At 37.7% G+C, this 26,725-nt stretch overlaps 2 protein-coding genes and 1 long non-coding RNA gene across 3 annotated transcripts; 1 reads left to right on the top strand and 2 right to left on the bottom strand.

Moving 5' to 3' along the window:
• Positions 1-433: 433 nt before the first annotated feature.
• LOC137176775 (dynein light chain Tctex-type 3-like) lies at positions 434-4,411 on the bottom strand. The gene is made up of 5 exons (XM_067582695.1): positions 4,277-4,411; positions 3,798-3,839; positions 2,571-2,694; positions 1,845-1,922; positions 434-1,003 (listed from the first exon to the last, which is right to left on the bottom strand). Exons 1-5 carry the CDS (start codon positions 4,310-4,312, stop codon positions 930-932), a joined length of 354 nt encoding a protein of 117 aa, XP_067438796.1. The 5' UTR covers positions 4,313-4,411; the 3' UTR covers positions 434-929.
• A 3-nt stretch (positions 4,412-4,414) lies between these two features.
• Positions 4,415-19,901, top strand: LOC137176777 (uncharacterized). Its single transcript, XR_010925862.1, has 3 exons — positions 4,415-4,506; positions 4,708-4,763; positions 19,820-19,901. It is a non-coding gene; the product is annotated as an uncharacterized lncRNA (long non-coding RNA).
• On the bottom strand, positions 11,297-24,740 carry rpgrb (retinitis pigmentosa GTPase regulator b). The gene is made up of 14 exons (XM_067582657.1): positions 24,142-24,740; positions 22,997-23,122; positions 22,107-22,199; positions 20,082-20,144; positions 19,834-19,992; positions 19,468-19,617; positions 18,819-18,977; positions 18,106-18,261; positions 17,896-18,020; positions 17,603-17,794; positions 16,677-16,863; positions 15,391-15,485; positions 15,236-15,295; positions 11,297-14,510 (listed from the first exon to the last, which is right to left on the bottom strand). The coding sequence occupies exons 1-14, from the start codon at positions 24,170-24,172 to the stop codon at positions 12,246-12,248; spliced, it is 3,861 nt and encodes a 1,286-aa protein (XP_067438758.1). The 5' UTR covers positions 24,173-24,740; the 3' UTR covers positions 11,297-12,245.
• Between the last annotated feature and the right edge of the window lie 1,985 nt (positions 24,741-26,725).

The raw sequence follows: 26,725 nt of genomic DNA, 5'->3' as shown, positions 1-26,725 counted from the left end.
TATAACTAATAAAGGACAATTTTCTTCTTATTATATGAAGTAACATGAAAATCTTACTGTTTCCTACAGAGAGCTATGTAATTTGGTGTAAATGTGGTAAAATTGAGCCTTTTATGAGGCAGTTAAATGAGTTTATTTGAAGAGAACGTCCTTATAAAGAGCAGCTCCATCAGCCTTTACTTCAAGAACCCAAGTAAATACACATTTTTATGAATTCCTCAATGCTTTTGGACAAATACTAGTCTGTAAAAATGTGTAAAGATTTTAGATAGAGACATCAAAATGAAGAGGATATCATGGATCCATAAAACAAAGTCAGAATTCTCACCTACAGGGATGAAAATCAAATAAAAGAATGAGTGAATTCAGCTGCCGGTGGTGCTGATTGAAATATTTATCTGCCTTTTATTTGATTTGAAAGACATGACGGCTGTTTGATCATAAATCTTTTCATGTTTATTATCCTGCAGCACACCGCTCCAGGTACAAAAATCTCCTCTTTCTCTCTTTAACATGATGCACAGAATAATAAGATAACAAAACATAGCAGAAGAAGAAGAAGAAGAAGAAGATAACTTCATGTGTTGTTTGCAGCTGCAGCATGCAGTCAGGCGTTAGTGAGTGATAAATACAGTTAATTGTGAAGCTATTAAAGCACTGCAGTGACATGAGAAGATAAATACACAAGAGATGTTGATGTTTAAAGGCTGAAAACTGAAAAACAAATAACAGCTGTCGTCCTCTCTGCAGCTTTTCCTCAAGAGGTTAAAGGTCGAGCTACAACGAGGCAGCATGGATGTGGATTCTGTGGCACTTGGTGGCCCCCTGCTGTTCAAAGGAGCACACTGCACTCCTCTTCTGGTGGTAGTGACGATCATTTATTAATATATATACACGTGTGAGTGTGTGTGTGTGTGTGTGTGTGTGTCTTATGCGACAGCCACAGCGAACACACTGACCACACAGTACATGGTGCGGTTTTCCCATCTCACGGTGCAGCTTCCTGCAGAGACAAAAACAATAAAACGAGTGTTAAAAGAGAAAATTATACAGGAGCTAAAGGTCTTCAACGGCTCAGAAGTTTGTACCTGATGCCAAATGAACCTGTGGAAAAACTTCCCAAAATTGATGTGCATAATGTAATTTTCAAAACAATAATAAAATCCTCTGGAAAGTAAAAAAATGTTGCAAACGAAGCATTCAGAGCGGGTTGAAGCCCTGGTTTTTGACTTGCAGGGAAGATTTCTGTATATTCTTAAGTTTTGACATGATAACAGGATAATCTAGAAGAAGCTGATATGTCCACTTTAAGACCTTTTAGTTCTACACAGAATGCAATTTAATAATATCGGCCAAAGTATGAAAGTATGATGAAAAACCAATAGGGACAATAAGACCTACAATTATTTATTATCATTATTATATCCTATTTTTTCAGTATTGAGCGTTTTTGTGGTTCAAACAACTCCAACAGAGTGATACATCTTCTCTCTGGACATCACATCAATTCCAGGACTCACATTCTCCAGTTAAACTTTCATTCATAATTTAAGCTGATCAATTTAACAGTTTTGAACCAGGACTTTCAGTATTCGGATGAAGTAGCTCGTAATAAAACATGCGCCAAAGTCAGAAGGCTGCAGCTGTTATTTCAATGTGACAAATACACATTAAATCAACTTTGCTGCATGTAAATATAAGTATCAGATCGGCTTTGATATCAGCAGATAGCTGAAATGAAAGGTCTCGGATCAGGGCCAGAAAAACTTGATCAGGACCTCCTTAATGACAAAACAACACCTGATCAGACTGAGAACTCTCTGGCTGTGGGAGGTTTTGCTTACCGTCCATCGCGGTGTCCCAGTAGCAGGAGTTAGCTGTGTGGAGGCCGGCTCCGGTTTTCTGCATCACAGCACATGTCACTGCACGGACAAAACAGTCACAATAAACATTTAAATAATATAATAACACATTTTATTTATAGAGCGCTTTTGAAAAAGGCACTCAAATAATGAATTAGCAAAAAGAAGTTACACAACAACAAGAACAGAGCAGCAGGAAAGACTGTTAAAAGTGGAAAACAAATGCAGAGAAAGAGAAATATTAATCATTTTATTACATTTGGTATATTATTTTTAATATTTAACTGCTATTGTGAAATCATCCTGAGACGCCCCGCATGAAAAAAGGGCTTAACTGAACTGAGATCAGATTAAAAATTAAATTTGGACGATGTGTATGATTTACTTTGAGGAGGAAAATCTGCAGAGCTGCTCTGATGACATGTTAGCTGGATTCATGTGTTATAATTATTTCAGGTGTCCTACTGTTACTGCGTGGTGTTTTTACTGTTTGGGAACTTTTTATGAGTGAACTCCCCCACAAACAAGCAGAACATGAAGCCTTATACGGCAGTTTTAGGGGCGTGGATTATGCTCATGATCTCACTAACGAGCGTCTCCTCGTGAACAGGTTCGTCAGGATGAAACCAGCGATTTATGACAAGTGCAGGCAGTTAAAAGAGCTCGTTGTCTTATTTTCCTCTTATTGCAAAAAACAAACACACACACCGATGTACTTGTACGGTTTCCCCTGTTTGACCAGCTGTGTGAGGCAGCGCTCCACGATGCTGGCCGTCCATTTGTTCACCTGAGTCTGGTTGTAGTCGTCATTGCCTACGACGCCCTCGATACACTGAGAGAGAGACACACACACACACACACACACACACACACACACACACAGCCCAGCAGTGTTTACAGTCATGTGGAAGTCACTGGGTGCTGTTTCACTGGAGGGGACTCAGATGAAGAGAAAACACTGTTCTGCTCGTCACTAAATATTCTGTTGAAAACCAGAGTGTAGCAGAAATATTAGAGGTAGTTTCTGTGAGTTTATTCTTATATATTCTCTTTAGTGTGTCACATTACAACACTTAACAACTCTCAGTACACTATCTATGCAGAGGTTTCTTTCATACTGTATGTGACAAATGTTTTAAGTCATTATTTTATCATGTGTTCCAAAATTTTTGACAACTATTTTCATTATCGCTTAATCTGATGATTATTTTCTCAAATAGGCCTTAAAATAGGCCTCAAAATAGGATTGTTTTGTCTATAAAATGCCAGAAAATAGTAAAAAATGCCGTCATAATTTCTAAAGTTAATTTCTAGTTCATAATGACATCTTCAAATGTCTTGTTTTGTGCCGTATCCTAAGATATAATCAGTTTATTATCATGTGTGTCACAAAAAAAGCTTCAAATCATCACATTAGAGAAGCTGCAACCAGCAAATGTTTTGGCATCTTTCCTAAAACAATCACTGAAACAGTTATTTGATTATTGAAATAGTGTTTTTTAATTTTGTCAGTGGATTAATTGACTAATCAGTGCAGCTCTATTTCACATTATTGTACAAATATAAGTTAAATGTAGGCGGGGATAATGGGTGTAAAGGTGTTGAGGGTTCATTCAGGCTGTTATTGGTATGTTTGTGTTGTTCTTACTACTTTTCTGTTGTTCATTTAATGATTGAATGTCAGTGGATATATTTACAGTATATATTTTGGCATACTTTGCGCCAAATGAAACAATAAGTTAAACTAATCCATTTAAATTATAGTGGAAAACAATGGTGACACATTATTTTATATGTCCATAATTTCCTTGGTAGCTTCCTGGAAATAACTACGTCATTACGCTCTAATTATAGGTAAAATATATAATATTTACAACCTTAAAAGCTACTTAGGGGGAAATAACAGTAAACTTGATAATGATGTGTAAATATTACCTCTTTGACAATATTATCAGCCTCTTCAGAGTTGAAAGCGCCCTGAAAAATGGAAATACCAGACAAATATGAGTCAGCGAAGGTTATTATATATCTCACGATAATGAAAACATCCACAGTTTAATCAGAAAACTACACCGTAGGAAAGAGTATGTTCTAAACGGTTCAGTTTGAGGTTAAGGATTGAAAATATACAACATTTTTAAATCCTAAAGTAGTTAAATATCAGAGGCTAAAACATCACTGAGAATAATAACATCGCTTTCAACAATATGTTAAGTATCATGTGCAAGTGTATAGTTAGTTACAAATATAATATACAACGTAAAATAATGATTTTAACCGAAACAAACAGTTGTATTGATAATGTTTGGTGTAACGTTAACGTTCGGGGCGGCTAAGCTAACTAGCCTTTAACGTTAGCTGACTAGCTTCTTTCTACCGTCATAGATAATTAAAAAGTCTCTTCAGGGACAAACCTCGCTGCCGTTATGATATTCCTCCATTCCTGTCATCTATCGCAGATCCAAAGTGGTTAACAGTGTTTGATTTCCACACAACAGTGGAAGGAAAAACAACGAAGTAGTTGCTCGAAGAAAAATCACAGAGGCTCGTTTCCTGCCAGCCGTCAAACACAGTCAACGACGACCGAAGAGAGCGACCGAAACCCGGGCAAGAAGGGCGGTTAGCTGACTGCTGACACCCGCTGGTAGGAAAACATATCTTACTTTTAACTTCACTTCACTTTAGTCGATTAATAAACCTTAAAATAGGTGAAAAATACCAATGTTTTTTAACTACACTCACCTCTGACTCTTGAAACGTGGTTTTTGTTGTGTCGTCCTTCACTGCCGCCATCTCAAGTTTCATTTAGAACCAAATTTTAACGGAATTCATCTTTTTTTCACAGCGGCCATTTTGAATGTATCAGTTCTTCATCTGGATTACTGGCGGCAGTGGAGGAAAGTAATTACTTTCTTTACTTATTTAAGTACTTTACTTAAGTATAATTGTAAGGTACTTGTACTTTACTTGAGTATTTCCATGTGATGCTACTTTCTACATTTCAGAGGGAAATATTGTACTTTCTACTCCACTACATTTATTTGACAGCTTTAGTTACTTTTCAGATGAAGATTTGACACAATGGATAATATAACAAGCTTTTAAAATACAACACATTGTTAAAGATGAAACCAGTGGTTTCCAACCTTTTTGGCTTTTGACGTCTTACAAAAAGCAGTGTGTAGTCGGGGTCACATTTCACATGTCTATGAGTTGTTAACAGCTCCACCAAATAGTGATTTTTCCCTCTAAACTTCTCACATGCTTTCATTTCAATAAATGTTCAAATGATCCAATATTTCAGCAAAAATCAAAGATTAGAGAAAAAGTCCAAAAACTTTCCTCTCCCATTAGCCTAATCATCTCACGACCCCTCAGATTTATCTGCTGACCCTTTGGAGGGGCCCGACCCCTAGGTTAGGAACCACTGGACTAAACTAGCTAACTGTATATAAAGTAGTTCAAACTACTTCCACCAAAATGGTGAAAAATGTGTTTCTCAAAGTCAAAGATGCAACTGGAAATGTTTTGTCCAAAACCCAAAGACATTCAGTTTACTGTCATAGAGGACAAAAGAAACCAGAAAATATTCACATTTAAGAAGCTAGAACAAGAAAATTTCAATATTATTTACTTGAAAATGCTTCAAAACACTTAGTCGATTATCAAAATACTTGGAGATTAATTTTTTGTTGATTGCCTAATTGGTTAATCGTTGCAGCTCTAGTAAAGTCTCTCAACAGCCAGCGATCAATATAAGACTTTTGTACATAAAATTTAAGACTCTTTAATACCTTCTAAGGCCTGAATTCAATGCTTTTTAAGACTTTTCCAAACCTGCAGTTACCCTGAAATCAAACAAGAGTTGAGTACTTAAAAAAATTGAGTAAAACAGCCGTGAAGCTGTGATGTGTAACCCCTGAAATAAAATAAAATAAAAAGGAAGAATCACACTCAGCTTTATATCAAAATGCTTTACTGATATCACAAAAAAAATCCCAAATCATAAAAAAACATAAACATGAGATAAATGAGATTATCATGTCAGTATATAAAACAGATGCATCTCCTTGAAATGCATACAGATCACATTAAAAGTGCAAATGTGCTCAAGGACCATGTCACAATAAATAGTAATATTTACATCCTCACAGTTTAAAACTCACACACACACACACACACACACACACACACACACTCTTTGAGGCTCAGCTGATGAGTAGAAAACATGTGCCACACAATAAAACAAATAATAATAATAAAAAAGTCAAAACCCTCCCAGCAACATGGTGATACTGGTCATACTGGTGGAGGAGGAGGCTCAGCTGTAGGTCACTTGTGAAGAGATAGTGGTTAAAGTAGCATGCTGGTGGCTCCAAATATAGTCAGTAAAAGAAATAAAAATCTAATATTGTCAGTCCAGCTTTCTTTCTTTGTGTATCACTTTTTAAAGGAATAGTCCACTTAAAATCATTAGAGAATAAAAAAAATACACATTTCACAGCAGTTACAGTGGATTCAAATGGAGACATGATTTTTAAAAAAAGCATCAAAACATCCACAGAAACTTGATCAATACATTAGCTGATTGACTGAAAATTCATCTGCAACAATTTTGATAACATATTAGTAGTTTGTTTTTGTTTTTTTTACACAAAAAAATGCAGAAAATTTATAGTTTTGCTGATTTTTTTTAGATGTCAATAATAGTAAATTAAATATCTTTAGGGTTATTGAACATCAGCTTAATTAATTAATTATTCTTTAATCATTAGCTGCAGACCTAAACTCATCAAACCCCTCCTGCAACATACTCCATTATCCACTGTTGATCTATAACTTTATTTAATGGATGTAGGAAGTACAGGGGGTGGAGGGCGCTTTATAAAAATCAGCAGTTCATAATGTGGAAAAATTGGGCATAAAGTTACGATGTGGTGACTTGATTATACTTTTTTTTTTTTTAATTATAAGATAAACCCTGGCTTATCTTATAATAATAATGAAGCTTTTTAGAGTACAGATAGGAAGTTTTTAGTAAGTCTCACTTAACATTTTCACATAATGGGTCAACAGTATCGTTGATAGATGTTAGATAGACATTTGTAGCAAAAGCAATTTAAATAAATGTAGAAATCATGAGCGTTTGATATGAAATCATTATTATAAACAGTGACTTTCTGTCCCTGAAACACTCACAGTTTCTCCTCGACAGAGCTAAAATACACTAAAATAGCATGTTGAAAGAAATAGTGTATTTACTGATTTAGAAACGGACGTTTCTATAGATATTCTGATGATAGCCCCTGATTTGCTGCATATTAGCATGATCATTTAGGAATATGCTACATATAACTTTAAACTGAATTAGTGAAGGTTTTAAAGCCAGATTTTTTTTTCGGCACAGGGACAAGGCCTAAAGGTCAGGTTTAAAAGAACAACCCAGGTACGCAGTTGTAAAACAACATTGTTCCATAGACTTACGAGTGGTCAAAAGCTCCACAGGGTACCTTTACATGTCAGCTGATAATGTGTTTTAGTAGAGCACACTTCCAAATTTTCAATAAATTAGCACATATCAGTTTAAACACAGTAAACCTGGAGCTTTTTGGGGTTCTGGGGCCACTTTGCTGGGTTGGTAGTCCAGCCAGTTCTGACACATTTGTGTTTCCTGTCACTCTGGGAAAAACAGGAAAGCAGGAATTATGACTGGAAAAGACCCAAACAGTATGACAGGAAAAGTCAAGAAAATTACTAAAATCCTGCAACAACACTATAAAAATAGGACGGCTTGGTACTTTTCAAAATGACCTGTGGATAAGAAAAACATTGCGGTAATTTTCCCACCTTTATCGGCGTGTTTTTTTTAACTAAACAGCAGAAAATGGGTGCTCTCTGTGCACGTGTCACATTATCTTCAGTGCTGAATAAAGAAAGTAAACAGACAAGCAGTGCTGAACTGTCCTTCTGGGTCTCTATTGGAGTTTACTGTAACTGCTGTGAATGAACCTTTTCACACTTTGGTCTCACTTTCCGAGATAACCGACGCCACCTGAGAGTTTAGTTCTTGGGAATCACAGGACGGCGCAGGCTTCAGAGCGAGGCCTTTGCTGTGCTTTTCCCCGGTCGCTGCTCCCGGCAGCAGCTGGGGGCGGAGGCTCTCCCTGGACGGCTGCGTCCCCGCCGCCGGTGCCCTCCGCCGGGGCTTGTTCCCTGTCGCTGGTCTGCTTTGACCTGGAGAAGGACAGCCGTCTGAAGAGAGAGAGCTGAGAGGACGACAAAGGAGAGATCTGTGTTTGAAGACAAATAACTCTCAGAACTTTTTCCTTTTAATAGTACAGGATTACGTGGGAAATTGTTGGGAAATTACAGACCCATAAAATACAGTCAATTTCCTGTGTAGTTTCCATGACGGCAACAGAACAAATGTAGTCATAACATTTTAGCCGTCTTAACACCAAAGTGTCCAATGTTCCACATACTGTTTTATAGAGCTGCAGCCAACAATTATTTTTTGATTATTTGGTTAATTGTTTCCTCTATAAAACAGTGAATTCATCACAATTTCCTAAAAATCCAAAAAGACGTCTTGAAATTCCCTGGTTTCACACATCAGACTTAAGAAAAGCAGCAAATCCTCGCAAATGACTTGCTTGATCTGGGAATGTTTGACATTTTTGCTTTAAAAAAAATCTCCTTATAAGATTAATTGATGACCATAATAGATGCCGTTAGTTTTCTGTTGATCTACTAATCATCGATCGTTGATTATTGGACTAATCGTTGCAGGTCTAGATTCTCAGATTCTTAAATACTCTTTTAAACCTACTTTTATTTATAAAATTGCTTTTTTGATTTTTTTCTGTATCTATATTTTTACTCAATTCATTTTTGGTGTTGTGTATAATAATATATTATATAATATTTTTATTTAAAGAGCACTTTTTAAAAACTCAAATTACAAAGCCAGCAAATTAAGATCGACAAATTATAAAATAATTTATAATTTTATGATGAAACAGATTAAACCAATTACAGCAATGTAAGATAAAAGAAAATATAATAATAAATAAATAAAAACAGAAATACAAGACAGTTTAAAGAAAATAAAAACTCGGGAAAACTTCTGTGTATATATTCTTATTTTTTTAATGTTTATATTACTCTGAGTATGCTTGTTTGCACTTTGTAACCTTGTTATAGTATAAAGATGATTTTTATTAGTGGATATATTGCAGAAGCATTTAGGCAGATCAGACTAAAAAGTATGTAACATAAAAATATATGTATATTATATATGAATACTATAGTTATTTTTTCTTGTAATATTCATATTATTTCCAAAAAATCTATTATATTATTCAGAAATTAATGGCACACTTTTGGTTTTGTATATACAAAACATTAATTATGTTTATACAGTGGCTTTTTAACTTTGATTTATTAGTTATTTGTATATTATTTCTCTCCTGGGGATTAATAAAGTGTCTTATCTTATTTTTTTCTTTATCATTCATACTTTGAAATTTCTGTAGAGAAAAAAAAACAGCTGCTGTTTTCACTCAAGTTGATGTTGATTATCTGCAGGAATGTTTTTCTACCTTTTTGTTGGAACCTGATTGGCTCTTTGAGTTGCTGTCTGTTGTCCCATTGGCTGGTTTGGAGCCATCGTTTGTCTTTTCTTCAGCGGTGGTGTCCGGCTCCTCTGTGATTTCTGCTGCTGTTAAAAAGCAAATCTGTGTGTTTTGTGGATGCAGAATCGGAGGAAAACTATGTAGTTTTTTTTGCTGAGAGAGAACAAATGTTTACCTCTTTGCTCTCCATCAGGTACAGATTCTTCTTTCAGCTCTTCAGGTTTCTGGAAAAATCACTTGAAATTAAAAAAATGTCAAAAAAAATGTTCACTACTAGATTTTTAATGATTTAAATACTTATTTACAAGACTCAGAGTCTCCTCTGCTGGTTTCTCTGTCGACTCCTCCAAACTCTGCGAGGACGGTCCCTCCGTCTCCGCCGAAGTATCATTCTCCTCTTCCTCATCTTCCACATCTTCATCATCAACATTATCCTCCTCCTCCTCCTCATCTTCGTCTTCTTCTTCGTCTTCTTCTTCCTTACCTTTACTCCACGTCTGAGCAAATGGTTTTGTCAAATCCTGACAGATAAAAGTGAATTAAAGACATAAAATATCCACCAAAAAGTTTAATAGATGTTTTGTTTTTGGCAAATTTTCATCTTCTTTTAAAATAAATATATTTTTAAAACTACAAGAAGTATAATTTTGAACTTGATATATAAACGGACAGAGGGATGGGATTTAGAACAAGAGGAAAGCAGGAAAGTGTGGCAGGAAATAAAATACTAAAATACAACGCTATAAAATTGGGACATTTTTTTAACTAAAGAGCAGAAATTGGAGGCTTTCTATAACAGTTTCACAATATCTTAAGTGCTGAATGAAGACAGTAAACAGACAAGCAGTGCAGACTAGAGCAGGGAATGATTATAGGAGGATTACAGGAGGAAGGATTATAATCACAAAGACAATGACGTGACTGGAAAAAGAAAACAAGCCCCACCTGCTCCTGAAACCGGCCAATCAAACACTTAGACAGAGGAAAAGAGTGTAATCGGATGGAAAGTGTTGCGGTATGGCGAGTTATTTTTCACATAAAAGTGTTTATCCAGTTTCCTGGACTGGATTTGAGGACTTATAAAGACATTCTTCAACATATATTCTCAAATAAAATAAACAGTATTCAAATAATACCCTGCACTAACAAATAAAGGCTGGTTGCTGATAAAGGCCACATACAGGGAGTGTTGAATTACTTCAAAAATTCAATACAGTCTGCTGTACTTGCTTTCTTTTTATAACAGAAACATTATTTTCATTTACTAATTGTCTTATCCTCTGTTATTATATAAAATAAATCATGTCTTCATTATGTTCCAAAATTATTTCCAAACTCTTCTACTTTGTTGTTTTTTCAATCGCTGTTTTGTTACCGTCAATGAAACTCAACACTTCCTGCACAGATGTTTCACATTAAAATTGTGAAACATTTGTGCCATTTGAGCTGCTGGAAGGCTTTTAATGTGAAGTATCTGTGTATGTAGAGTTGAGGTTCATTGACAGTAGCTTAACAGACATTTGAATAAAAAAAAACAGCAAAGTAGAAAAGATTGGAAACAACTAAGAGACAAAAATATCCAAATATTTACAAAAATCCTTTTTTTTCAGCTTTTTTAGCTTAACGTAGGGAGGAGACAATAAAGTAAGGTTTTCTTCAAAATAATATTTTCTACTTTCATATAATATATATCAACATATATATAAAACCAGCAACCAGCACATTTTCTTTTAGGATTTCAATTTAAAGAGTTTGTTGAGTTTCTTAAACTTATTTGTGGAACAAGACACAAACACAATATAAAACAAACAACACATTTATTAGAAAACACAGAAATTAATAAAGCAAACGTGGATAAAGAAAGTAGAAAGAAGAAACAAGTAGATTTCACTTTACAGCAACTACATGAGCAACGGGTGGAAAAAGCAGTTCTGAATAAAACATTCCTAAAACAACAAATAAAAATAGAAATGCATTAATGAAATGTGAAATAAATTAGACAATGTTATTAAAATTAAAGAAGTATGAGGTGAAAGGCACTGTTGATAAGTGGCTGAAAGCACTGAAGGGATGTGGTTCTTTGTTTTGGAATTGCTGCCTCCTAAAAGACTTGTAAACAGATTCTTGTAGCTTTCAGAAGCACAAAATCCAAGTAAACACATGACAATTTGGATAAAACTCAGAAATTCAGGTAAAAAAAGAAACTTTTTGTAACATCTGACCTGAAAATTTGGTAAAAAAAAACAACAGTTTTTGAGATAAAACTTTCCCTGATCTGAAAATATGATTAAACAAACATTTTTCCATAAAACCGTAACAGTTCTAAAATTCTTTGACTTTAAAATATGTGTTTCTGGTAAGACCCGACCCAAATGTTTTCCCAACGCTCTTCTCACTTTTTCATTTTTAATTAGCAATTAGTTCTCCAGTTTATGTCCATCCTTCTATTTCAAAAGATTTTCTTTGCTGATGACAAAAGACTATTTTACAGAAAAAATACACGGATTTACTTTTCTTTTAGTGCCGAAACAGTTAATGATTAATCAATCAATTAGTCGGCTGATGTAAAAGGTCGTTTATCAAATAAAAACCAGAGGGTTATCTGCAGTTTTATATCACTGTAAATCTTGGACATTTGGTTCGACAAAAAATATTGGTGAACTGGTGACGAGCGACTAAATGATAAACTGATTAATTGAAAGATTCATCAATAATGGAAATGATCATTAGTAGATTTGAATGATTGATGTTATTTCAGGTTGAGGTATTGAGGTAAAACATCGTCCCAGAACTCCTCTGACTCTCCGGCTGCCTGACCTTTGACCCCTGACCTCTTTTTACTTCTAGTCGCAGTTTTAGCACTTTGTCTTTTTACTTCTGCAGACTTTTTCTTTTTGACAACCTCTTCCTCCTCCTCCTCCTCCTCCTCTTCTTCTTCTGCTTCTTCCTCCTCCTCCTCTTCTTCCTCCTCCTCCTCTTCTTCTTCTGCTTCCTCCTCCTCCTCTTCTTCCTCTTGTTCCTCCTCTTTCTCTTCTTCCTCTTCTTCTTGCTCTTCTTCCTCCCCCTCCTCCTCCACTTCATCTTCATTGTCAACCTCTTCCTCCTCTGCCTCTTCATCTGCCTCATCCTCACTTTTTTGATCCTCCTCTTCTTCTTCTTCCATTTCTTCCTCGTTCTCTTCTTCTTCCTCCTCCTCTGCTGCCTCCTCTTCTTCCTCCTCCTCTGCTGCCTCCTCTTCTTCCTCCTCCTCAGCCAGCTCTTCTTTTTCACTCTCCTCCTCCTCCCCCTCCTCCTCTTCGGCCTCCTCCTCCTCCTCTCCTTCTTCATCCTCTTCCTCACTTTCCTCCTCGTTTTCACTCTCTGCTTCCTCACTACTCGCCTCCTCTTCCTCCTCAGCACTACTCTCCTTTTTCTCCTCCTCCTCCTCTTCCTCCTCTGCTTCTTCCTCTTCATCACTCTTTGCTCTCTCCTCTGAAGACTTTGAAGATTCCTCTTCCAATTCACCCTCGTCCTCCTCACCTTCCTCTTCCTCCTCCTCCTCCTCCTCCTCTGCCTCTTCTTCTTCTTCCTCTGTCAAACTCTCTACGTCACTCTTTTCTCTCTCCTCCGAAGACTTCAAAGATTCATCTTCCTCCTCCTCCTCCTCCTCGTTTTCAGACTCTCCTGCTTTGCTTTCTGACTCATGACTCGAGACTTTCTCACCTTCCTCCTCCTCCTCTTCTTCTACATCCCCTCCTTTGCTCTCTTTCTCTTCATCTTCACTTTCACTTCCTGCCGTCCCACTCTTTTCCTCCTCTTCCTCCTCCTCTGCTTCTTCCTCCTCCTCAGCAGCGCTCTCATCTTCTTCGCCACCCTTGCTTCCCTCCTCGTCTACATCAGTGTCTGACTTATCTTCTGGCTGAAGAGTGTCGCTGTCATCTTCATCTTCTTCCTCCTCTTCTTCTGTGTCTTTCTCAATACTCTTGCTGACCTCCTCCTCTCCATCGCTTCCTTCTGCACTTGTTTTCTGCCCCTGCTCCTCCTCCTCCTCTTCCTCTTCTCGTTTGGCTGTCGCAGAGTCTGTCTGGTCTTCACTTTCATCCTGACTCTTCTCGTCCTGACTCGTCCCGACTTCTTGACTCTCAGATGCAGGAATGATGTTGATGCTGACGGCGGATTTGTTGCTAAAATCGGCAGCATCGGATCCAGAATCCTCGCTCTGTGATTTCGTCGCGCTGTCTTTACGGACGCCGCGGCTGCTCTCAGATGCGGCGAGCGACGGCGAGCTAAAGCGGCTTCTTGACGCCACCTCTCGGATTAACGCTGATCCTGCGGCCACAGAGGCAGCTCCGGCGAGCAGGCCGAGAGTTGAAGCTCCTTCCGGTGTTTGTTTAGCAGATTTCTTGGACTGAGCCTCTTTTTTATTTTTCTCATTCTTTGATTTTTTAGGATCTTTTAATATTTCTGTGCTCTCCTTAGATTTTTGCCGTCGAGGGCTCACTGACTGACTGCGTCCACCTGGCGAGCTCACTCCTGCGTGTTCACTTTTGACGGCTGTCGGTTTGCTTTTAGACTGTTTTACTTTCACCTCAGCAGATTCAGAGCCAAAACCTAAACGTGTCTTTTTGCTTTCCGGGTGTTTACTTTGTTTAGAGTCTGGCACCAGTTTCCTGCCGACCTCTATCAGCTGGCTTTTCGCCTGGACTGGCCTGAGCCGCTGCTTGGACGCTGCCTTCCTAATGTCGCCGACGCTCGGAGGTTTGTTTTTACTGCGTCTCCCCTCCAGCTCCTCCACAGCCATGATCAGATTCTCTTTGTTCTGGTCAGCTGTCTTCTGTCTCTGTGGGCTCTGAGCGACCAGAGAGCGAGCGCTGTGGCTCTTCAGGAGCTCGGTGGGTAACGCCCGGCGAGGAGAGACGGTCTCGCTCTTACGGGACGGAGACGTCGAAGAGAAACTGCTCTGCTTTGAGAGCGTTTTCTCCTTTTTTGGGTTCTCTTTCTGTGTTTTTAAGGCCTTACCATGCTTACCCTTCCTCTATCCCGGGCACGAGAGAGCAAGAAAAGGATGAAAAACAGGCATGCATTAGAGAAGAAAAGAGACATGCAGAAAAATCAAGAGACAGAAAGAAATCAGAAAATTATGATGGATTAATGAGCAAAGTCCATCAAGTCGCACAACTCTTCCTCAAACCTTTTGGTGTTGTCTGTTTCCTTAAATATATAGAGAGTGAGAAGGTTTCTTTATCGACAACAAAAATATTTAGATTCATTAGATTTAGTTTTTTAAACTGGGTACTTAAAGCCTGAGAGGGTTACAAGAAAAAGTAGATTTGAGGTTGTTTGTGTTGCGTGTAGTAGATCATATTTTTCAGTTTAAAATGAATTTCAGTTGAAGGAGGAATGTGTTGATGTCGACTAAGATATTACTGATGGCTTTATGGTTTATTTTAAAAAAAAAAAAAGGTTTAGAGAGTAAGAAATTTACTATTTTTTTACTGACAATTTGAGAAAATTTTGAATTTTTGAAGACAAAGCTATGCATGAATTTAAAAAACTGGTGAACTGGAAACTGGAAGCAACTTCAGACGCCACCCTGACAAAGGCAAGATATCATAGATGTAAACATTTGGTGAAGAGTTGTGCGACTTGATGCTCTTCACAGTGTGTGCTTTCTGAAAATGTGAAATTATTGGAATAAAGTAGAAACAGGATGAAAGGAGAATGACTGGGAAGCTTAGAGTCGATAATAAACTCAGTTACCTTCTGAACTGGAGACAGTGTGAGCGTTTTATCACTGGGGTCCATCTTCATCACATGCGTCTATCAGGAGGGAATAAAAAGAGAAATGAGCGCTTCATTTCCACTTCTACGTGTCGGAGCAGACGGCATTCAGGGTGGATTTATTTCTCTCTCACCATGTTGAGGAAGTCTGTTGTTTCCCCCAGTCCTCTAACGCTGTCGGTGTCGGTCAGGCTCTCCACAACGCTGTCTGTCTCGCCCCCTGTCTGCTCTGATGAAGGAGAAAACAGCACGTTAGGCCAAATCAACGCCAGATCCAGTCCGGTTTTAAGCAGCACTTCATGCTCTTTTACAAAAACAACAAATGTAAAGAAAACTTCTGATTCCAGTGTGAAAAATGAACCATTGCTCCATTGTTCCTTTTTTCGTGTTGATTTTTAAATTTGTTTACTCGTCTTTAAAGCTCTACATGCTTTTAATGTGTGAACATGGACAACCAAGTCTTGAGTTGTTTCAAAGTTGAAACAAACATTTTTGGGGAGACGGCATTTAGTTTCAATCTGCTGGAAACATCCTGCCATTCAGACATTACTTGATTTTTCTTTTTAATTGTTTGCTTTGTAAATACTTTTATTATCTATTTAATTATTCATTAAATTAATTAATATTAAAGGTGCAGTGTGTAGAATTTAGTGGCATCTAGCAGAACAGACTTGGCAGAAATGGAATATAATATTCATAAGTATGTTTTAATTAGTGTATAATCTCCTGGAAATACACGTTGTGTTTCCGTTACCTTAGAACGAGCCCTTTATATCTACACAGTGAGCAGTGAGGAGGCCGCTACCGCCATGTTTCTATAGTGGCCCAGAAGGGACAAACCAAACACTGGCTCTAGAGAGTGCCTTTCGTATTTTTCGTGAGTTTCATGGCCACCGTAGGTTCTCCTACATGCTTTGGGGAGGGGAGGGGTGTTCATTTGGTTGCAATCTGCAACCTCACCACTAGATGCCACTAAATCCTACTCACTGGTCCTTTAAATAAAATTATATTTTTTTCACTTTTAGCATTTTCAATTACATTTTAATCTTTCATCTCTCTTTTTCTCTTAATATATGTATTTTCATTTGTGTGCATTAGTCTGCAATTGTTGATTGATTTGATTTTGATTCGACTGGCGAGGCTTTATGTCCTTCTGTCTACCCAGCTCCTTCAAATCAAAGAGTTCTTATAGAGATAACTGAATACTTGCAGGTGTGTTAGAAAATATTCTGATTAGGAAGTCGTGAAACCAAGAGGTTGAATGAAAGCTCTGTCTTTCTCTCTATAAACCATTTGCAAAAATGGAAATAAAAGAAAGACGATTTAATTCCTTTTAGATTTCGCTATATTTTAACTTGAATGTGTATAATTTTGTCCTAAACCTGGAGGACACATGAGGAGGTGGAGGTGAGGTAGGTACCCTTGTGGTTTGACCCTGCGTTCCCATGTTGGTGAGTGCCGTTGAGCACCTTTCTGTGGCTCAGCTCAGGTGGAGGCAGTCTGGGCGGGATGGTCTGGCTGGAGACGGGCAGCGGCGGGTGGAGGTAGCCGGGCGTCATGGCGGGCAGCGTGCGGAACATGGCGCCGAACTGGTCCGGAGATCGCTCCTGTGGGGAAAGATTAGGAGAGCGTTTGATTGGTCAGAAGTCACACGGTGCTGTAGCGTGTGGTGTGAGCTTACAGAAGACAAAAGTTGAGTTTTCAAAGTTCAAAAGTTGCATTTTTTTCTGGAAATGTATTTCTTTGCCACCTTTAAAGATGCAAATCAGTTTCACGTTCATTTAAGCCAATAATCGCTGCACAAGTGTGTCCAAATACTCGCTTGTATCGGTCTGAAACTGGAAGCTCCTCCAAAACAATAAACTCAATTTTTTAAACATTATTGACAATGTAAATATTTCAATATTTTATCTAAAGTCATAATTAAAACATGACAGTCGAGAAGATCAGACTGATGACACATTGCACAAGTGAATTAAAAGACAATCAGAGACCACCATTTCCCTAAGAACCATCTAAACACAGTAGAAACAAAACACATTTTGTGCAGCCAAATATCGTCCAAAACATCAGTTTAAATTCTAATTAAGGCATCACAAAATGTCCAAAAAACAAATAGGCAAGAATGTGAAAATTCAGATTTAAGAGATTGAGTAATTAGTCTCCTTCTGAGCTTTTAAAAAATACTTGAAAGTTATGGAAAAAAATGTGAAAATGTTTAAATATTCTATTCTTTAAATCATTATACTCAATGTAATCTGCCAGAACAGTATAAGAAAGTGAGTATTAAATGAGTAATGTACAGTATCAGCACCAGCTTTATCGGCCTCCATGCTCTGTACCCACCCGCTCCCTCCTGCGAACCCGGGCAGAGAGGCTCCTCTGCAGGGTGGACGAGTCGGCCGTGTCCCCCAGCAGCTCCACGTACGGCTTCTCCAGGTAATCCTCCGTCACGTCGTCCTCCTCCAGGGTGACATCACCGCAGTTCTGGTCTCTCGGCCGAGCCAGAACCACCATGTGACAGCCGCCGCACGGAGCCTGAAATGTCGTCCACTTTTTTTAAAAATATCATCTGAATCTCATACCTCGGTATTATTTTCCTTTACAATATATAAATGAATAAAAGCAGAAACACCTACTGCCTGAACGTTATACTTGAGGAAGCGCGGGCAAAGCGTTGGTTTAAACTGGTTGGTGAAGTTTTCCTCTCCAAGCCCCAGTTTCCCATGTCTGCCGTCTCCAAACGTGTAGAGCAAACCGCCATCTGAAGAGAACACACGTACAGTAACATTTTAATTCTCAAGCTCCCATCAGTATCATGTTTCAGCTGTCCATCAGCGGTCAGTTACCTGTGATGACGGCCGTGTGGTTCTCGCCACACGCCACCAGACAGACCCGACCCTTCTTGAAGTGCTCGACCGGACGCGGCAGCCGTGACTCGAAGATGAACGTCCCGTGACCGAGCTGTCCGAACTGACCGAGGCCGAACGTGTACACGTTGTCCTCTGAAAGACACACAGGAAGCAGAAGCTTTGTTGTGATTCATCACGTCCATAAATCAAGTCTCCATCTTAGTTTTATTGTTATTGCTTTTAATGTTTTAAGATAATTCAAAGGATAAAGCTGCGATTTTCTACATTTTTCTTCTTGTCAACAAAGTTTGGAGCCGAACCAACAATGATTTAATCTACTAACAAGTATTTACGTGTGTATCCTGTCTGATAAATAAGCCAAGTTCCTGCACATGCTCAGTAGCACCTGCCGTACACAGAACTACTCTCCAGAGACTGAAAACATGACGCTGTTATTAGTCTTTGGAGCCATTTCTAACTCTTCATGATGGAGGAACATGTGACCCAGTGCAGCGGTGTGGCTCACTGACGTGTTTTCTGGACAACAACGGAGGAATAAGATATATCAGGCTTTGATACACACACAATACTTGTGAGTAGATCAGTTCATCGTTGGTTTGGATCCAAACATGAGATTTGTTGACAAGAAGAAAAATATAGAAAATCACCAGAATGATCCTTTAACACAGATCATTTCACTTTACTGTTACCTGTGAGCGCCACCGTGTGTCCGCCGCCACACGCCACCTGGGTCACCGGCTCCGGGATGCTCTTCACCTTCTGAGGGACTCGGTGTCCGGCCAGCTGGTCGGTGCCCAGACCCAGTTTACCGCTGTCGAGCTCTCCGAACGTGTACAGAGCTCCAGCCGCTGACGAACACGGAGGAAACAAACTGTTTCACAGAGACTCCCACAAAAAACACTGATTTTAAAGCAGCAGTGACGGGTGATGGTGAAATGTACTCGTCACTCTGGACGCAATTTATGGTACATTTTAGTTTTAATTTGTTTGAGCCAAAAGTTTAGAAACCAGAAACAAAATCAAACAAGTTCAGCTTCAACGTTCATTTTGGAAAAAATCTCAAGGTTCACATTCTGGATTATTTCTGGGACTTTCAGCCAAGTCTAACCTACTAAAACATACTCCAATTTTGACTTTTTTGTCAACATTGCAATGCTTTAAAAATGAAAAACTTAATTCAGATGATTTTACTGTAGAAATACAGTCAGGATGTGTGATTTTTATAACTGGAATGAATGAGAAGTGAAATTTGACAGATTTCCTGTAGATGTTTGATGTTCCCCTGCTGGACCTTTTTATTTTATAAAGCCTGTTGGTGCGGCTCTCGTCTCCGCTCACCTGTCACTAAGGCGGAGTGGTAGTATCCGCAGGACACCCAGGCGATGGGCCGTCCTACGCTGACCTCCTGCGGCGAGGAGGCGTGGCTCTCCTTCCCCAAACCGATCTGACCCTCCGTGTTGTCGCCCCACATGAACAGCTTACCGCTCTCTACCACAGTCATCAGTTACAAAACAATACAGATTAACTTCAAACTTTAAACCCAAACTTCAACCGCTTCAGGACATTTTACAGCACATTTATTTCCTTATTCTGTTCACCGCTAATATGTGGCACATTTACACAAAAAAAGCTTGTATAAAAGTGTTTTTTCTGTTTCCAGAAACACTGACATTAATCATTTCTACCGCAGCGTCTGAGTCTCACCTGTGAGAGCAGCAGAGGTGTTCGAACCAGCAGCGAGCATTTTGATTGGTCCGTATGAGTCGAAGAAGTCGAGTCTCTGGAAGGCCGTCCTCTCCTCGCAGTGGCCGAGCCCCAGCTGACCCTCGCTGTTCCCGCCGGCGGCCAACACTTTCCCCTGAGCTACAAAGAAAACAACAAAAAAAGCAAGATTTCCAGTCCAGATGTGTTTAAAATTAAACTTTAATGACTCGTTAGGATCAGATACTGACTTGTACAGATGAGAGTGTGGTTTCTTCCACAGGCCACGAGCTGCACTTTCTCAGACTTCAGAGCTGAAATTATACAAAAGAAATGTAAATACATAAATTCACATCAACTCTAACAAAACCATAAACGCATGAATAACGTCAGATTCATTAACTCAGGCTCTTCTCACAGCTTTCATGTAATAAAACAAACAACAGCTGCAGTTGATTTTTAAGGACTGTTATCTCCAAATCAATTCAATTTTAAGTTTAATTTATCTTTATTTCTCCAGTATAATCCACCCAGTATCAACTGTTTACTGGGAGTCCTGGATACATGTAGAAATTTCATTTAATTTCATATTATTTTATTTTATTTTATGTATCAGTGAAGAACAAAAGCCTGATGAGCAACTTTTGCAAACTGTCTCCCAGTTTATCTCTCCTTCTCTTTGTCCCTCTCTCTAGATTAGAGCAGATTATAGACCCTCCAGACTGGGATTACAAATCTGCAGCTTTCCTCATCGACAGGACACATTCATACTGTATCTAATAACATATAAAAGGGTTTCCTCAGTGAGATAAAGTCACAGAAACACTTCCACAGCAGTGTTGGACTAACTTTAATAATAACATATTCTCCTGGCAGATTTCATCATGTTCAATAAAAATTAGGATAATCCCATCATTACTAAATCCCGTCTGCTCTCTCTCAGCGGGATGTCCTCCAACGACATACACACTGCTTTCTACTGTTCTTTCATACTGAGAATAGATTGTTTAGTAAGATAAAAAAACATAAACACATTATTTAAAACATGGACTATAGACAAAGTTGAGTTGCTCGTTCACATAAAATACATTTATTAACTTTTATTTAATGTTTATTTCTATATGGATGTATATACTGCAGCATGAATCAATGCAACATTTAACAGCATTTATATCTAGAGCTGGTTTGCAATGTTCGTCCCAAAAACTGAAGATAAAAATGGATAAAAAAACAACACAAAACACAAACAATGATTGGGATTACAATCTTTCTTCTGCGATTCAGTGCACAATTTATTTAACATTTTGCATATTATATACACATGTTAGCTGAAAGTATCTAGATGTTTAAATAATATGATGACTGATGCTTTTCTTATAGTTTTATATTTTTATATTTTGGGTTTCTCTCGTATATGACTCAAGTATTATAAAAACTTTTTACCAACGTCTTCACAGCGCCGGTTTGAGCTTTGAAATTATTTCGTTTTTTATAATATTAAAGGGAAACACCTAGAATTATAGTATATTTGACATTTGTATATGAATTTTGATTTCCAGACACATTTAGAAAATATTTAAATCAATAACAAACACAAAAACTAAAAGACCTGAACCTGGATAAATAGACCTGTATAGTAATAAGAATCATTATTTGTGTGTGAATGTGCATATTTGGATGTCTGTGTGTCTCTATAGTGTGTAGTTTTGTCTTTAAGGATTATCTTTCAATGATCTCTATCAACGAGCTCAGATGTGAGAGGATTTGGAAATTTCTAGAGCTGCAAGCTATTATGATAGTTGATTAATCGGTTTTGAGTCATTTCTTAAGAAGAAAATGTCCAAATTCTCTGATTCCAGCTTCTTAAAGGTGAATATTTTCTGGTTTCTTTAGTCCTCTATGACAGTAAACTGAATATCTTTGGGTTGTGGACGTCATCTTGGGTTTTGGGAAACACTGATCAACATTTTTCACCGTTTTCTGACATTTTATAAACCAAAAAATGAATCAATTAATCAAGAAAATAAACGACAGATTAATCGATAATGAAAATAATCGTTAGTTGTAGTCCTTGAAATTTCCACTGGCTGTTTAGTGTGTATCTAACATTTAATCTGCAGATCTGGAGGTGTCATTCTTCTTAATTGAGTTCAATTCCAGCCAACAACAGTTTCCCGTCTCCTCGGAGGGACGTCAGCTGTCAGTGGCAGCACTTAACACACAACACTCTCTCTTTGTGACTCAAATAAAGAACAGAAAGCTATTTAAACACCAACCTTTGACACAAGTGGGCTTGTTCACGGTCACTTTGGTTCCCAGACCGAGCTGGCCCCAGTTGTTGCTGCCAAACATGAAGAGTTTCCCATTTTCTGTGAAGACAAAGAAAGCAGCTCCTGAAAGACTTTATGGTTCTTCAGTTGGAGGATTCGGTTTAAAGTGAGAACGTGACGTCAGTTCAGTGCTGAGCATCACTTACAATATGTTAAGATTTATACAAAACAGACATTTTTAAATGTAAAAAGACTTTTTAGCTTGTTAAGAAGATTCAGACCAGCGATAAAACACAAGTATTTAAAAACTTTTAGATACTTCAAGCTTGATTCTGAGACGTGTTTGAGGTTTAATGATGGTTTTCCTCTTTGCACAAGTCCAAAATACTTCAAGCCGTTCACTTTATCACTAGACATGTTTAATTAATCAGGATGTGGCCCTAATAACTAAGTAACCTAAATAACTAAGTTCTGGTCATGTATAACCAAAGATCAGTAAAACACTGAAGCACAACATTTGTAAAGATCCACCTAAAGAAGGAACCTTGGATTATTTAACTGGATCCATTAAAAAGAAATCCTACTGTGACACAATTGTGCAGACAGAAATATATGAGACCTGCTCAGTGATCCAAGTGGATTTGCTTGTACACATTAGCACGTGAGGGTTAGCGTATGTAAATATGTCTTTTTATTCTGAGCTCTCAAGAGTAAACTGATCACAGATCACCACATGTGACCGTTTTGCATCTGCTTGTAATTTTTATGGTAAAATTTAGCAGGAAAACAAAGTAAATTGTGACCCAGGTGCATCAGAGCTTTACTTTGTATAAAGTATATTCAGTATATTGTGCTGAAAAATGTGTCATGATCATCACATGAGGGGAGACTCTTACCTGTTATTAAGGCGGTATGTTCGTCCCCACAGGCTATTTTAAGTGGGACGTCATTTTTAAGCCAAAATTTACTCGGGACGTTGTCGGCAAATTTGCTCTTTCCAAATGTGAAAACTGCTCCTGATTCTGTGAGAAAATGACAAAAATAATCACTGCTGAAAAACATCAACACACAGAAAATTCATTCATTAATCATTTAGGTCAACGATCCAATGAAAATACCAAATATTTGGTATATATACATATATGTATATCAGAACTTTGTTTTTTCTTCTTTCCTCTCCCATTAATCATCTCACGACCCCTCAGATTTGTCTGCTGACCCTGTGGAGGGGCCCGACCCCTAGGTTGGGAACCACTGGACTAAACTAGCTAACTGTATATAAAGTAGTGTAAACTAGCTCCACCTCCAGCAGCTACAACAGTAACATGCTGCTCTAACACTGATGCTTCACTATTAATAATCTAATGATGTCATATATAATAATATATCAGTCAGAGGGACCAAACCACTACTTTTACTGCAATACTTTAACTACATCAAGCTCATAATACTTATGTACTTTTACTGCAATACTTTAACTACATCAAGCTCATAATACTTATGTACTTTTACTGCAATACTTTAACTACATCAAGCTCATAATACTTATGTACTTTTACTGCAATACTTTAACTACATCAAGCTCATAATACTTATGTACTTTTACTGCAGTATGATTTTTCATGCAGGACTTTTACTTATAAGTATTTTTTTTTTACTGAAGTAAAGGATCTGAATAATAGTTATGTGTACATTGTGTTATTAAAACCAAACCATTATAAGACAGTAATATGAACCAGGCTAATAAACGTATTAATATTTAATCAACTCTTTTAAAAACGAACTTTTAAATTGCACAATGATGAGGGCAAATTAAATAGAAAAATCCAAACACTTGATTAGTCATGAGGGTGAAACAAACAGATTAACTGACAGGTAAACACGGAGAAAGTGAATATAAATGTTGTATTTTCCGTTAGCCAGCGAGCTAAAATAGAAGCTAACATGAACTAGTGTGGCGGCTAACTGCCGTTAAAGATCGAAAACGTTAAGTTATAACCCCGTTGAAGCGTTAAACGTTGAGATAATATTCGTTATTTACCCGGTATGTCGTCCTCAGTCTCCCCTGCCATCTCTGCGGGACGTTAATCCGCTTTGCTCGGTGTCGCGGGTGTGTTGTTGTCCCTCTGGTTTCAACCCGGAAGTAAACAAAACGTCTCCTAGGTTACGACGCTCCCCACGTGACCGTTAAAGGGCCAGGACGTCTGTTTTGAGGCTGGAGTTTATCCTGTTTATCTTTGTAATGTGATACAGCATTTATCTTAATGTATTAATTACTATTATTTATTATTGAGAACCGAGAAACAGAACAGAAACAGAAAAACTTCAAAACAATGTGTTGTATTTTAAAAGCTTGTTATATTATCCATTGTGTCAAATCTTCATCCGAAAAGTAACTAAAGCTGTCAAATAAATGTAGTGGAGTAGAAAGTACAATATTTCCCTCTGAAATGTAGTGGAGTGGAAGTATAAAGTAGCATCACATGGAAATACTCAAGTAAGTACCTCAAAACTGTATTAAAGTACAGTACTTATGGGTAAATGTACTTCATTTCACCATGGTTTAAATATCATACTTATTTTTCAGTCATTTTGAATGCAAGACTGTGAATTTTAAAAGATGGATGCATTTTATATTTACAAATCATAAATCTAATGTCTCTTACACTCTTGTGGTTTTGTAAAAACTACAAAATTGCCTTATCACTGTCTCAATATACACAAAAATATCAAGTGTGGCCATTAAGAAGAAGATAAGTTGTAATAATATAAAATATGTCTTCATAAGGGAAGTTTTAATTAATTGCTGACAAGATACTGTACACCTTATACAGTTTGTATACTGCTTAAAATGCTTAATAGTGGGACTTAAACTACACATTGTTGTTCATGGTGACATATGAGGTCATTTCTTTACATACAGGTCATCGAGGGCAGCAAAAATCTTAGCAGCTCTATCTCGTTAGTCCTCCTCTAAAACACTGATTTGCCTCTTAGTCAGCCCCCATTAAAATCCTAACCTTTTGTGGTTCAGCCAAGTTTTGTGTGTCTAAGAGGCCTTGAAATTGCTCCTTCCATTCCCCATATTTTAAGTCACCATCATGTCCTTGAAATTTTGGCACACACGGTGCACCAGGGTAGATGGGCATCATCATTTTTCATTTTAAAAGAGTCCTATTGGGTAAAAACACTGCTCACAATCCTGTTATCCTGCCGACAACACCAAATTTCGTGGCCTGGGAAGAGGTTTGTTGAATGACAACGCCACCTAGGACAGAGCCTCGGACTCTTGTAAGTACGTTTTAACAGGGGTGAGCAGTAGAAATTACCCAAGGGAAACAGACTTGAGTTGAATAATTTATTTACAAATTACTCAATTAATATGTATGCACAATGTAAGGTTATTAAAACTCATAATCTAAAACCAAGGCCTTGTAAAAAATCATTAAAAAAATTATAAAAGATAAGTCCAATAAATATAGGGTGAAGGAATTAAGTCTCTTTTGATACAGAGCTTGCCAGTTCATTGCTGTGCCCGATTATCCGACCACTCTGCCGACAAGCCACCTCTCTAGTTCAATAGCTCTGTAGATGTGTGTCCCTTTCCACTGCTGCTCCACACTTACACACTGCTCTCTGCTGCTGCCTGAAAAGTAGAGAAAAGAAACCATCAGTGAAGAACCAACGCCTGCCCTTCACTTATGTGACTAAACTCTCTATCAGTCCTCTGTACTATGTAAGCATAGTCTCTAAGTGAAGACAGCATGTTTCTCACTGGAAATAATCACCAGAATCATACACTGTAAAAAAAAAATGGCTGTGAAATGCACAGTAATTTACTGTGTTTCTGCACAGTTAATTACTGTGAATATTTTTACACAATAGTATTGTGTATTAGGCCTAAAACACAGTAATCATAATGATACTGTAGAAATCACAGTAGTGAACACACTACTTTAGAAAATCACAGTAACCATTACGTTACTGTAGAAAATCAAAGTAATATTGATATTACTGTAGTCACCATTATGTAACGCTATTTAAGATATCAGCTTTCCCTTTTGTAAAGAAAATCACTAATTTGAAGATTATTTTGTAATACCTTCAAATAAAACCTCAAATTCATTATTAGTTTGAAATAATTATTCCTTTCATATGAATTCAAATACTTCAAGATGGCCTTGTTTGTTCATGCTTCTGCAGGCTGTTACTTTCAGTTTTTAAATTTGTCTTAGTGTTTATCAGGTCATGACCAAGCAGCAACCTCCGGGGCTGAAAAGTGAAGCCAATGTGGAAGTGCCAAAAACCTGCATTCTATGTAATGGCCATCAGGGGGCGACTCCACTGGCTGCAAAAAGAAGTTCGATTGTATGGAAGTCTATGAGAAAAATTACCTTCTTGATTTATTACCTAAGTAAACTGTTTCCTAATGAGTTTATGATCTAAATTGGTAGTTTTAAGTCTTCTTCAATACAGCATGATGTTCATTTCGTAAATTATGGTCCCATTTCATTTAAATTGGACAATAAAGAAGGGTATGCCTTAAGGGCGCGGCGCGGCTATGTTGTGATTGACAAGGCGCTACCACTGCAACAACATTGCTTACATAGTGTAATCATACACCT

This window comes from Thunnus thynnus, chromosome 24, assembly GCF_963924715.1.
Source record: "Thunnus thynnus chromosome 24, fThuThy2.1, whole genome shotgun sequence".
NCBI classification, from domain to species: Eukaryota; Metazoa; Chordata; class Actinopteri; order Scombriformes; family Scombridae; genus Thunnus; species Thunnus thynnus.
Note: the sequence above shows the minus strand (reverse complement) of the source record. Positions and strands in the feature narration are given on the sequence as shown.

Bases quoted from the DNA above. Each gene is read 5' to 3' on its own strand.
- LOC137176775 (XM_067582695.1), bottom strand. From the start codon at position 4,312: ATGACAGGAATGGAGGAATATCATAACGGCAGCGAG. The intron at 3,840-4,276 runs GTTTGTCCCTGA...TCCATTTTTCAG, and splicing joins AATATCATAACGGCAGCGAG to GGCGCTTTCAACTCTGAAGA. The intron at 1,923-2,570 runs GTGTGTGTGTTT...TTGTCCGTGCAG, and splicing joins GAAACCGTACAAGTACATCG to TGACATGTGCTGTGATGCAG.
- rpgrb (XM_067582657.1), bottom strand. From the start codon at position 24,172: ATGGCAGGGGAGACTGAGGACGACATACCGG. The intron at 18,978-19,467 runs GTGAGCGGAGAC...CGTGTTCGTCAG, and splicing joins CCACTCCGCCTTAGTGACAG to CGGCTGGAGCTCTGTACACG. The intron at 18,262-18,818 runs GTAACAGTAAAG...TGTGTCTTTCAG, and splicing joins ACACACGGTGGCGCTCACAG to AGGACAACGTGTACACGTTC.